Source organism: Pyxicephalus adspersus, chromosome 11 (genome assembly GCF_032062135.1).
Source record: "Pyxicephalus adspersus chromosome 11, UCB_Pads_2.0, whole genome shotgun sequence".
In the NCBI taxonomy this organism is placed as follows: domain Eukaryota; kingdom Metazoa; phylum Chordata; class Amphibia; order Anura; family Pyxicephalidae; genus Pyxicephalus; species Pyxicephalus adspersus.
The window spans coordinates 5,157,351-5,171,349 of NC_092868.1; the positions used below are offsets into that span (position 1 = coordinate 5,157,351).

A 13,999-nucleotide genomic window follows, 5' to 3' on the forward strand; every position below is an offset into this window, starting at 1 on the left:
TACGAGGTATGTACCCCAATAAACTGCAGTTTTCCCCATCAGTCTTTACATCTGTGGTGGTAGAGGAATAAGGGGAGAGATCTTCCCCCCAAAAAATTCAACTAAACAATGAAAAAAAAAAACATTTTATAAAAGGGTTAGCCATGTAGTAATAGGACCGCTTTAAATTAGTGCTGCTCAAAAACGACATCACATATTTGCTTAGGATTTTGCTCAGAATTCCAAGAAACATTTACACCGGTATCTTACAGGAATTTGTTGCCATTAGCCAGGAATCGAAACTACTCAGTGTGTGTGTTCAGCACAAAGGTCAAATACAGGCTGTTGCTTCACTTTTACGTCTTCCCGATTCTTTCCAGCAATGGCAGTTGCCGATCTGAGAGAAGAGCTAAACTGCTCCATCTGCCTGAATGTTTTTGAAGACCCGGTCATGCTGAAATGTGGACACAACTTTTGTTCCACCTGTATAACAAATGTATTGAGAGCACAAGAAGGATCTGGAGTGTATTCCTGTCCACAATGCAGAATGCAATTTCAAGAGCAACCTGCCCTACAGAGAAATATTGTTTTAAGGAACATCATAGCACATTTCCAATCTACTCATTCCAAGGAAGAGCCAACTGGAATTTTGTGTACCTACTGTATTAATTTTTCAGCACCAGCTGTGAAGACGTGCATCAATTGTGAGGCTTCTCTGTGCGAGGGTCACGTCAAAGTGCATAATAAATCATCGGAACATGTATTGATTGAGCCCACCAGTTGCTTGGAGAACAGAAAATGTTCCATGCACAAGAAAATCTTGGAGTATTATTGTTGTAAGGATTCTATCTGTATCTGTGTGTCTTGTAGATTGGATGGAATACATAAAGGCCATCAGGTTAAAACGGTCCAAGATGCTTTTGAGCAGAAGAGAGGAGAGTTAAAGAATGTTCTTGAAGATTTGTCCTCCCAGAAAGAAGAGGCCACAAACAAAATTCAGACTCTTAAGGATGAGAAGGACAAAGAAATGAAGAACGCAGCCAATTTACATAAGACAATCTTGGACTTATTTACTAACATCAAGAAAAAGTTGAATACTTTGGAGAAACAGGTGCTTAAGGAGGTTTGTAGGCAAAAAGCAGAGACTTCAAAATCTGCAACTGAACTCATTCAGAATCTAGAAGTGAATATTGACAAAATCTCAAAGAAGATTATAAAGCTGGAGAAGATATACAGCTTGGTGGATCCCATTACCTTTTTACAAGACAGAGATGATGAAAATCATTCTAAGGAAGAGGATCGTAAATCCTTGGAGAAAAAAACAAGGAAAGAAATGGAATATCTCCATGAAGGAATGATTTACATACAATTATGTAAGGGTTTATGTCACATTGTCAATCAGGTAAAGCTGGATGTTTTACAGGCTGGTTCAGACGTTGTACTAGATGATGATACGGCAGGGAACAGTTTGCATATTTCTGAAGACTTCAAAACGGTCTCATCAACAAAAATACCCAATAGTTATCCTATGATTCTAAAAAGATTTACCTTTAACCAAGTCCTAAGTAAAAATATTTTTTCTTTTGGGCAGCATTACTGGGAAGTGGAAACAAGCAAAGAGGGTAACTGGAGAATAGGGGTAGCTTATGCAAGTATTGACACTAAAAAGAACCAGAGTGCCCTTGGAAATAATAAGAAGTCTTGGTGTCTGCGAAGGTTTAATGATCACTATTCTGTAATGCATGATGATAATGTATTAAGTTTAACGCATGCATCTTCCTGTAATAGTTTTGGGGTCTATCTGGATTATGAGGCAGGTCGACTGGCCTTTTATGAGCTGGGTGATCCGATTACATACTTATATACCTTTAATACCACTTTCACCGAACCCGTTCATGCTGCTTTTTTAGTATCTGCCAGTTCTTTGAAAGTTATGAGCATGACTTGTTGAAAGCATCCTAAGGGATCCTTTCCATCGTGTTACTAAAGGATTCAAGAAGGTGATTGCCAAAGAAGAGTGAAGCAATAGATATGCCTAAAGTACATGTACAGCATCATTTCAAGTATGGGATAGCAAAGAAAAAAATTAAAAACCTTTTATTTAATTTTATTGTTCCCAATGTCCTTGCTAGATGATAGGTAATCCAAATCTTTTACAGTTGTCCTCCAAAATTTAAAAAAAAAATAGTAAGGGAACATTTTACAATGGAGAGAGGAGTTTTTCCAATTTTGCTCTCTCTTTCCTTTTTTCTCCAGTACAGGAAGTAAAATAATTTCCCCAGGAAGGATTTAAAAAGGTTTGAAATGTAGTTTTGTAATTATTTGCAAACTACTATTTGTAGTATCATAGTATAGGATAGTATAGTATAATAAAGTATAGTAAAGTTAGTATAGCATAGTATATTATAGTAGTATAGTATAGCATAGTATAGTTTAAAATAGTAAGTAAAATTGATAGTAAACTTTGGAAGAATAAAAAAACATAGATTTCCAAATATCTTCTTCTTTAACTCTGCACCCTTTGCTCCTTTATACATGAATATGCCAGCCCCCATTTTCATCCTTCAAGCCAACAAAAAACATAATTTAACACAACATGACCTAATATAGTTCTCTCAACCATTCCTAATGATCTTTCACCATCAATTATCATTTTAAATCATTTTTCCAAGAAATCCATCCAGGTCCAGATTCCATCAGACTCAGATTTTTCCTATTCCGCTCACTCTAATTATCAGAGAGTGGGGGTGATTTACTAATTTAAGCATTAAGGCTGTTTACTTACCATGGAGCATTATTACCCTGCAAGGTAAAAAATCACTTAGCTTAATGGACGGGTTAATACTTGAAAATGGATAGCCAATGAAGTACAAGGAAACAATGTTTTCCTTGCATGTGATTGGTTGGTTGAAGTCAGTAGTGTTTCATCTCGTGATATATTCTTTGCAAGGAGAACCAACCGCAGTGAGTGAGGGAAAACTCTGCAACAAATATAAATATATTAGGGATGAGCGAGCAAGATTTTTACACTTAATCTCGCTGCAAATATGGCCGTTTTGGCTTACCGAAATTGTAAGTGAGAACGGCTGGTGTAAATTTGCTAATTGGGATAGAATTTTCTGTAAAAAAAAAAAAAACCAAGCGGGCTGTGCTGATCAATGAATGCAACCACGGCTGCATTCATTGATCAGCTCAGTGTGCGATCCCCTAGAAGTTAAATGGGGACAAGTCTTCCCATTCAAAACCTCTTTGCTTTGACAGAACATTATTCTTTCTAGAGACAGAAATTATACCCTGCTTAGTGTTTTCCACCCCGACAAGCACCGTCTAGCAAAATGCATGATCAATCTAACTTCCCTGTTGCATTTGAAAAGTTACATTTCTTTTAAAGCATTTAACATGCTAACTTTTCTCGAAATTATGTCCTTATAGTAATGAGGGGGAAAGCATTAAAATGTAGATGAATACTGTATTTATGTATATTTTATTGTAATATGGGAGTTAGGACCCACTGGTTTATAGACCAAGAACAAAATGCCCTGCATTGCATTCCAGCCCTTCCCTGATCTTTATTTAGTAGCATGGCAAATGTAAAAGATATCAATATCACTGAGTTATTTGTATGCCCACATTCCAGACTCGCTGTATTTAGACTGAATGTCTCTTGTGTGAAGAGGCACTCCAATGACCACGGAGAGACAGAGAGACAGTGCAAGCTAATGTTTAATTGAAAGGACTAAAGACAAGTCTTAAAGCTGTGTCCATACAAAAGCCCTGGGCAGAAGGCAAAAGAAGAGTCTGTGGTCTCCCCCCAGCTGATCTCTTCCTCAATACTGACTTACCTTAAGGTGTTGTGTCTTTGGATAGAGGCAGCTAGCTAGGTAGAGACAGGGTTTGCTTCCTCATGTCAAAGCCTCCAGCAACGAGAACACTGAGAAGTATAATAATAACATCAGCAATTCTCTTAGAATAGTAGGAGACAGCGGCCTCTTACATCTTCAATCATCTAAAGCAGGGGTCGGTAAACATTTATGGCCACTGGGTCATTTCAGTGGTGGGTGGACTCTGAGTCCTGCCCTAATAGCTCTGTCCCCGACCAGGGAATGCCCCTTGAGATGAAATCCCTCTCCTCCATATGCATTACGGATGAGAGGGATTTACCTTCAGGGAGCATTCCCTATTTACCGCGGCGGTGGAAGTATCACCACCGGCCGCAGTAAATAGGGGAGCCACAGCAAGGAGGTGGCACAAGAGCTCCAGTAGTTCCTAACGCCCTCTGGCAGATTTGGCGGGCAGCCGCGGCTCCAGAGCTGAAGGATGCTAGCCGGCCTTAGGCTGGATGTTAGGGGGTGTTAGGCCGGAACAAACTACTGGCTAGGATGGAGTTTGCCGATCCCTGATCTAAAGCGATAGGTTTCTAGGGTTCCTCCACAGATCACTAGGGATTCCTTGGGCAATGAGCAATTTGCACCTTTCATGTCAGCTTAACCAAGACCAATGATCTTTTTGGCTATCTGTAAGGTTGATATTCTTCCCAGTGGGCAGCAATGTAAGAGGAATTCTGCCCACTGACCACCACACTAATATACTGTGAGTTGTGGATATAGTAATTATAGAAGGGGGTCTCTAAAAACTGAAAGTTATTTCAAGGGTTCCTCCATGTTAAAAAGGTCAAGAAAGGATGCTCTAAAATGTACAATGGTTAATTATTATTTTTAACAATTATGTGTTTCACTTTCATGCAGAACAAATGTATACAGATCTATAAAAATGTTAAAATAAATGTGTGCATAATAAAAAAAAAACATAAAAAATTGTCATCATTCAAATATATTTCTGTACATTCTGTTTTTCCTATATACCAGCTAAATGGAAATTATGTTTTCATGGTCTGACTTAATTGGGACCTTTCCAACACAATGTGGGATTGTTTCATTATTGTGATAAATTGGTTAGCATTCTTGCGTTACAATAAATGGGTCTTAGTTTTGAATCTTGGCTGAGAGTTTTGGACTACTTTGTATGTTCTCATTAAAATTGCACGGGGACATTCTGGTCTTCTCCTCTATCCCAAAAATATACTGGTTTGTTATTATTTTGCTCCAAATTGGCCTATAGTAGAGACACTGGGCCGTATTTATTAATGTTCTCCAAGGTTGGAGAGGATACACTTTCATCAGTGACTCTGGGTGATCCAGCAAACCTGGAATGGATTTCTTAAAAGTAATTTGCAAATGTTTTCAAACCTGAACCCGATCAATTCCAAGTTTGTTGGAACACTCAGATTCACCTAAGATAGTGTATTCTCTCCAGCTTTGGAGAGCTTTAATAAATCAGGCCCACTGGGGTTTGAGCTCCTCGAAGGGACAGGTAAGGTCATGATTCTGGAAAGCTCTGCATGATATATTGTAATGGCATGAATACATAATATTGTACAAATACTGATGAATCAAGATAAAAAGGGATTTCATTGTTACAACTTTGAATTTATTAGTTCTAGCAAAAATTGTGAAATGTAAGTTTCATATCTCAACAATATCATATCTCCCTCTCTCTAATGAATTATCTCTAATTAATCTAATAGAGAAAGTGGGAATCACAATGGTGACATCTGACACTTCCAGAAGGGTTGATTGGCTTTTGGAGGCCGTGGTGCTAGAATAGAGGATGGAAGACACAAGCCACCAAAGAAGTCAATATACTTTGCCTACTTCATGGTAATCATTTTATATCTTAAATTTTACACTATTTCAGATTTTGATGGAAATGGATGGAGTAAGAAAGGGTAGGACCCCTTGCTTTTTAAAGCTGTCTGTACCCCCATTGGGCAAATCCACCATAAATCGTTTTGGTACTGAGGACCATTATTCACAAGAGAGAAAAGAGAAAATCCAAAATGTAGTTTTACCCAGCAGAAGTGGTAAAAGGAAATGATGCAAGGTAATATCTCTTCTGGCAACAACTGTCTAAAACGGGAATCTCACTTTGGGAGATTTCCTCTCAGTTTCTGTTGCATTTCTGGATTGCAATAAAAATTTCTCCAATGGCACACAAACAGCAACAAAAAGAATATAAAATACATAGATAAAAGAAATAAATAAATACCCCGGCAGGGTTTGAATATTTCCCTACCACCTCCTAAATGGAGCATCTGAAGTCTCACCCATCGTTTCATCTTTGTCCGCTTCCCTTTCTGATTCTGAGATCAAAATATTAGACCTTGTAACTTCTTTGTAACCTCCTTAGCGGTTTAATTGAGTCCAAATTTCTATGCAAAAAGTGGTACAACTTTTTGCATGGAAATGTATTTATTTTTTTGTAATTCTTAGGCATAACTAACTGATATTTAATAAATTTAATAATAAAACTTTAAAAAACAAAACACAAAAGTCTGTTAAAAAAATATTTAAACATGTAATGTAACTGTATAGTAGCATATGATTGATAAATATATATATATATATATATATATATATATATAATTGTATATATATATTATATAAAGATTTCTTTGTATTGGACTCAATACAGCTATATTGTATTGAATCTAATACAAAATTATTTGAATTTCCTGCCGATCCTCCCGCTTGCACTGACGTCACCAGGAAACCCTGTAGGACGTCTCTGTACTTTTTGGCTGGATATCAGAGGAGCAGGACGTGTCCCTAGGATCTGCGGGGACCAGCAGGACGCCAGGGGACAGCGACGGAGCAAGGTAAGTAGGTTTTTTTTAGTTAAAAGAGACCCCGAGTATGACTCGGGATTACCACTTTTAGCAAGTAAAATCCACCCCGAGTCACAATCAGGATAACCGCTAGGGGGGTTAAATAAAGAATCCACCAAGACCACACCAATTTACTTCTTACCATTTACTGCAAAGAAGAAGCAACAGAAAAAAACAGATTAAAGTTGTGGATGGAGAGTGTCCATTGTGGGAGTTTCCTACATTATCCAGTTCAGTTGGAGCAATCTTTGTTTGATTTTCCCCCGGAGTACAACTATAAGTCAGCTCAATACTCATTTGGGCAGATTTCACAGACTGCTCTCCAAGATCGCAGTAGGTTTTGGTAGAGCAACCTCGTAAGGCCTCCTGGGTGGAGATGATACCTACAGGGCAGAAGGATATTTTCTGGTTATTTTGTACAGCAGACACAAAGTCAAACCATCATTGTGTTGCAGAATATAGTTGCGAAAGTTAGTCTGAAAAAAATGAAAAATGCAAATGGCAGCCCTGTGCCATGGTAAAAATTACAGTTGATCGTTCATTATTTTTAACACAACAGAAAAGATGATGCATCAAGAGCCATACAATGCACATTTGAGGGTCTTTTAGAAAACAGAAATTTAAATGGAATTTTCAGAATTTCCCTATACAACATTTCCTAAAACCATACCATAAAAGATTGATTTGTCTGCATCATACTACTGTTATACATCAACCATAAACATTCATAGTGGCCTTAACTGGTCATAAACTAATCCCTTCTAATCGCCTAGCCAGATGGTGTTCACATAATATTGGTGTAGGGTTATTCTTAACATCCGCAGAAAAATATGCTTGTTTAGGAGATACATAGACATAGATATACTGGGTGAAAACCCATGTATTCTCTAGAACAGCAGTCGCCAACCATTTTAGTCCCGTGGACCACCAACACTACCGGCTCCTGACTGCACATGTACGGGGAGGCAGTTGTCAATCAAAGGGGAGGAACCTCCCCATAGTGACATCATAATACAATAACCCCGCCCACTCTGCCATTGCAGATCTGAGCCTGTGATGGGAGAGTGGGAGGGTTGTGTCGTGAAACACAGCCCGCCCACTCCCCTGAGTCAGGCATTTGCACGGGGGACATGGTCTGCGGCTCTGGCTGGTGCGTCCCCCCAGTGGGGACCTTCTTCTGACCCCACTCGAGGGTGCACTTACCAGAGCTGAGGACCCCCAAAATCTTCTCGGTTGGTGAGTTCTGCTCTAGAAAACCATCAGGGATGATAATGAAGTACCCAGCTGCCAGAAGGTGCCAAAAAAAAAAAGGAATGATTCCAGGCCTTATAAATAGGCCAGCATCTTGCCACCTTAATATTACCAGTTTCTAGAGAAGTAATTGGCATTAAACTATGTAAAGCTAAACAATCAATGAGCTAATTCTTGAAGAATTATCAAATATGAATTTGTTAGGACCCTCTGTCTGACTAGCTAGAGGTTCCTCACCAGAAACCCCAGGCATTTTCTGCAGATACAATTGCACCAAATTCATTAGCTGACCTTTATCAAAGTCATATGTCTATCTTATTTGCCATATGTTCTCTTTACCTGTGGTGACAGAAGTTTGGAAGAGGCACATGTCTTCCTTTCCGGTACATTCCATTACCTCCTCCGCAGAGCAGAAAGTTGAAGATTCAGTCAAACATGTTCCACAGACCAGTCCGTTGGCTTCTTTGACATCCGCCGGTACTTTGTAAAGAGCATAAAAGAATGTTAAACTGGCACAATTTCAATGAACTCTAGCCAAATGTAATTAGTTAAGAAACCAGTAGGCGATGTTTAGAACCATTGACAGTATCTGGGTCCACATCTGGGAAGTTTCCTGCACTTACTGTTCCTAGCAATGGAAGTGGAAGGAATCGTAAACAGTTATCACCAGAACTGGTGCACTCACTCATTGAAAAATGTAACTTTTGTTTCTGTTTTGGTGATAGCCATAAAATGTTTCTTTGTCCTTTGACAATAGTCCCCAATAGTAAGGTTTTGTATCTCCAACATAGACAGCAAGATAAGTCTTCCTTGCTCTAGACAAGACTGCCAGGGGCTGCTAAATTGCTCATTGGTGGAACCATATTTCCATGTAAAATTAAAAGTTCCATCTTCCCACCCTATTTTCTATGTGATCCTACTTTTCTAGAACGGTGTCCACCAGTTACCCTGCTTAAGTGGTATCCAGAAATGAGCTTCAAGCAACGTGTAGCAATTCTTTGACTCCAAGTGGGCAAACTGTCTCTTTGAAGTCCTGGTGAGCCTTATGGGTATTGCTGTATAATTTTGCATTAGAATCACATGTAAGAAGCTTTTGTTTACCTATATGGAATCACTTACTTGCTAACTTGGTGTCACAGATCCCTGTAGGCCTAGGGGGTCCGTGCTTCCATTAGCTCCTCTTACCTTGAATCCCATACACCTAGCAGTCCTGTACATGAATCTCCAAGACAATCTTCCGCAGACGCACTCGTCTTACTTGTGTAGGTGGAAATATCATCTTGGGTCTAGCTACCTTTTTGGTCGTAGGTATTAATATCTATCTGTCACATGATCTGCCCAGTCACATTATCTTCCCTATGAAAGGGGTTTAAACCCCTATTTAGGGTATATGAAAAAAAAAACATATATATGAATATTTAAAACTGGACCTAGTCTACTAGGACAACATTTAAACAATCTTTTTGTTTTGGGCTTGGACATATTAAACTGCATGCAGCCGGAATACTGCTTCTTTTACCCCCTACCTACACTCCATCCAAACGTGAGTAAACTATTGCCCTTGTTATTAATTTGATGAAAATTACAAAAATATGTTGTTTTTCAAACATCAGATATGAAAGTTTAAAATGAGATGTTGATTGTTCAGTTGAAGTTTTTCCCTAGCTAACTGTGGAAATTTTAAGTTCTAGACATCCATATAAAAGAAGGATTATTATGTTTTATTACAAACTAGATCTCTACCAAAACTATATTATTTGATAATCTTTGACAATCTATATGCTATATGTTTATAGCTTGTATTTGTACATTATAAAAATCATACAATCTCTGCAAATTTATACCCCTGAAGAAGCCTATAACAGGCGAAACGCGTTGGGAATCATGCGACCATAACAGGTCCCCTTCTTACCTTGTTTTCAATCTTTATATGTACTTTGTGTGACATTGGAAGGAGTCTTATGTCTAGAGATTAAAGTATCCAAACCCTGTGACAATAACAGGCATTTGGATATTGAGCTTAAAATAAATATGTACCTTTGATGTATGTACTAATTGTAACTTGAAAAATACACACTTGATTTATTTTTGCACAAAAACCTCCTGAGCCTGAAACCTCTTTCTTTCCCCCTCTTCCCCTTATACCTATACTATGAGCTCTAACCAATAAATGATCTTTAAATTTCTTAGTTACCTTCTTCCAATAACCCCTGTAGGTGTAAGCACTGTGAAATAAACCCAGACATAAATAATCTGTTGTTTAAATACTTTAGATCCACTTCATTAGGCAACTTACATCGGGGTTCAGGTGGGGTACAGTTGCTGGTGTAACAACAGCTGATTCCTCTCCGTATCTTTCCATTTGGGACACTGATACTTCCAGGGCTGTTGCACTCCTTCACAGGCACGCATGAAATGACATATATGTCCACTTTATTTTCACCTACGAGAACACTTATATTAGGTTTTAGGGAGAACATGCAATTTTTATAAATGAACATCTTATTCAAATCATTTTTGTTTTCACTGCTTTGAGCCTAGTGGGAATTTCTTTTCCTATCCTTTTCCACGTACCGAGTTGGGTAACTGTGCGAACAGCACCGCACGCGTGGTCAGAGGGGCATGTCTGACTTGTACCAACGCAGGTCGATGCATCTGGACCCATGCATAACTTACATGTGAGAGCATGACCTGCAATAAAGAATAAAACATGTCATATGAATGATAAATGGATTTAAAAATTAACATATAGGGTCTGATTATTAAACCCCTCCAAGACTGGAGAGGATAGATCATCATGAGTAATCCTGATTGATCTAGCAAACATGGAATGAATCTGATCTATGATCGAAAATCTGTGCCAAATAAAAGGAAATACATTTTAGGAAATCCTTTTGAGATTTGCTAGATAATGCAAGTTCTCCCATGATAGTCTATCTTCCCCAGTCTTGGCGAACCCTAATGAATCAAGCCCATAGTGTTATCCACTCCCTCTAACAAATTCCATGTTCCTCTAAAAAGCTCCTAAATATGTGGTCACATGACAAGCTGGGATTTGTGTCTTCTGTTCTTCACTACAGAAAAGTAGAGTCTTTCTTTTGGGCACCCAAGTCTCTTACATGGACACTTCCATTTGGCTGTCCACCATTGTTGTTCACTGAGGCTGCAAAAGACTGCATAGCTTGATAATGTCCAGAATAGACAACCCACCTAACAGCATTAGATGAGAGTTTGGCTGGAATAGGTAAAAGGGAAAAAAAGAGAAGGGGGATATTTGTTTGGGATGGACCCTAGGGGTTTGATCATCCAGCCCATGCCTAGGGTGCAACTACCCTGCAGACGAGAGCCCATAGAACCAAGAACACATACCGGTATGTGACTCAGGGTTACCGCTTTCAGTGGGGTTCCCACTTAGGGGGTTAATTAGGATTTACTGTCTCATCTCTGATGGTCCGTTTGGGGACCCCATAAAAGAACCAGACAATAGTCTATCTTCCCCAGTCTTGTAGAACCCTAAATAAATCAGGCCCATGGCGATACCCACTCCCTCTAACAATGCCATGTTCCTCGAAAAAGCTCCTAAATATGTGGTCACATGACAAGCTGGGTGGTGTGTCTTCTTTCTTCCTCAATGCAGAGAAGTAGGGTTCTTCTTATCGGCATCCAAGTCTCTTCCTGGGTTACATGGACTTGTCCACCATTGTTGTCCACGAGGCTACTGGAAGACTCCACAGCGTGATAATGTCCAGAATAGGCATCCCACCCACCAGCACTGGATGCTGGTCATCACTCAAAAAAGTGATGTTGTAAAGGACACGGATAGAGAAATTATTTAGAAAAGTTAGGTGAGTGGAAAAAAAGCTTTAAAGCTTTTCCTCTATATTTTTTGGCTGGAATTTGTAAAAGGGTCAAATAAGAAATTGGTGATATTTGTTAAGGGTGGACGTTAAGAGATGGACTTCCCCATTTAGAAGTCTTAATCACCTGGCCCATGCCCAGGGCACAACTTCCCTATGGGTGGGGCCTCATAGAACCAGGAACATATTGGGCCTGATTTATTAAAGCCCTCCAAAACTGGAAAAGATAAACTATCATAGATGATCCAGGAAACCTAGAAGGGATTTGGTCCAGGATTGATTTGCCAAAAAATAGCAACTGATTTTTAAGAAATCCATTCCAGACTTGCTGAATGACCAGCTTCCCCCATGATAGTCTATCTTCCCCAGTCTTGGCGAACCCTAATGAATCAAGTCCATAGTGCTACCCACTCCCTCTAACAAATGCCATGTTCCTCTAAAAAGCTCCTAAATATGTGGTCACATGGCAAGCTGGATCTTCTGTCTTCTTTCTTCTTCACTGCAAAAAAGTGGGGTCTTTCTTTTGGGCACCCAAGTCTCTTGCATGGATACTTCCGTTTGGCTGTCCACCATTGTTGTTTACTGAGGCTGCAAAAGACTGCATAGCTTGATAATGTCCAGAATAGGCGACCCACCCAACAGCATTAGAGCTTTAAAGCTTTTTTCAGCATTTTTTTGGCTGGAATAGGTAAAAGAGTAAACAAGAGAAGGAGGATATTTATTTGGGATGGACCCTAGGGGTGGATCACCCAGCCCATGCCTAGGGTGCAACTATCCTACAGGCAGGAGCCCATAGAACCAAGAACATATTGGGCCCCATTTATTAAAGCTCTAGATGATCCAGGAAACCTGGAAGGCATTTGGTTCAGGATTGAAAACATTTTCCAGAAAATAGCAAGTAATTTTCAAGAAATCCATTCCAGACTTGCCTGATGACCAGCCTCCTCCATTATAGTCTATCGTCCCCAGTCTTGGAGAACTGTAATAAATCAGACCTTCTGCTCCAACTACATATCACCTCCCCAGCTCACACCGCTAGGCTCCTTGTACAATGAGAGGCTTAAGATAGTATGATGTGCCGCCAGCACATTTACCAAATGGCAAGAACACAAAGCTGGCAATAGTGATTCCTACAGCATATATTAATGTTTTGCAGCCTATATACTCTACAAGAGCAGCTGACAGGCCATTCCCCTTGCAGGTTTTATGGCTGGACATTTATATCATACAGCTCGTTCATACCTTAGATAAGAGAAGAGAACGGACTCACCAGTTGCCGTGAAAGCTGAGAGCACACATAGAAATCCCAGAAGCGATCTCATGATGAGGAGTGTTGGATACTTAAATGAGTCAGTCTAATGTGGGATACCTAGCCAAGTGCTCAAGTTAAGGGAAAGGAGGGGCCATAATAGCCAGCTAATACACTGGGAGTCAACTTTTTTGTTTTATATTGACCACCCAAATTTGTTTTTAATTTACATTTCACTGGTGGCAAATTGGAATTGAGAAAGAGGTGTAGGGAGGAGCCATTTTTGTTCAACTGTCGAGTGTGGCTTAAAGAGAACCTGTCATCAGATATGTTTTAAAAAGTTACCCTTGCAGGTGTTATTATATTTTATTACCTCTCATAGAAATTACAGTACAGTTGCATTTAGGAAATGATACCATCTTTGTTCAGGCATCATTCAGGGTCACTATCTACTTTCTGGCCTCATAATTAGTACCAATTATGAGGCCAGAAAGTAGATAGTAACTTCACCAATTAGTATACCAATCTTTGCACCTGTCCTGTGTTTAAAAATGGACTGTGAAGCTACAACGCACAGTATGAATGATCAATGGGCAGGAAAAAGCTGACAAATTCCTGCCTGTAGCAGACTAACATTCTAAACCTAGACAATACACCCGATTTGTTAAAGCTCTCCAAGACTGGACTATCATGAAAGAACCTGGATAATCCAGCAAACCTGGAATGAATTTCTTAAAAATCATTTGCTATTATGTGGCAAATGTTTTCAATCATAAACCAGATCCTTGTTTAGCTTTGCTGGATCACCCTGGATGTATCATTATAGTTTATCTTCTCCAGTCTTGGGAGAGCGTTAATAAATCAGACCCATTAAAAGAATCTACGCAGATTCTGACAGACACTTCACAATTTGTCCACTAGTTGGTGCTGCTATGGATT

General features: G+C 39.3%; 2 protein-coding genes across 3 annotated transcripts; one reads left to right on the forward strand and one right to left on the reverse strand.

Annotated features, from left to right (window-relative positions):
* The first annotated feature begins 353 nt into the window (after positions 1-353).
* On the forward strand, positions 354-4,972 carry LOC140340605 (E3 ubiquitin/ISG15 ligase TRIM25-like). The gene has a single exon (XM_072425911.1). It carries the CDS (start codon positions 362-364, stop codon positions 1,928-1,930), a length of 1,569 nt encoding a protein of 522 aa, XP_072282012.1. The 5' UTR covers positions 354-361; the 3' UTR covers positions 1,931-4,972.
* Positions 4,973-6,833: 1,861 nt separating this feature from the next.
* LOC140340607 (phospholipase A2 inhibitor NAI-like) lies at positions 6,834-13,236 on the reverse strand. Of its 2 annotated transcripts, none has more exons than XM_072425912.1 (5): positions 13,082-13,236; positions 10,529-10,645; positions 10,251-10,397; positions 8,294-8,434; positions 6,834-7,086 (listed from the first exon to the last, which is right to left on the reverse strand). In XM_072425912.1, exons 1-5 carry the CDS (start codon positions 13,131-13,133, stop codon positions 6,842-6,844), a joined length of 702 nt encoding a protein of 233 aa, XP_072282013.1. In that variant the 5' UTR covers positions 13,134-13,236; the 3' UTR covers positions 6,834-6,841. The 2 variants fall into 2 exon arrangements, with proteins under 2 accessions (XP_072282013.1, XP_072282014.1); XM_072425913.1 differs by lacking the exon at positions 13,082-13,236 and adding an exon at positions 13,054-13,073.
* Positions 13,237-13,999: the final 763 nt, after the last annotated feature.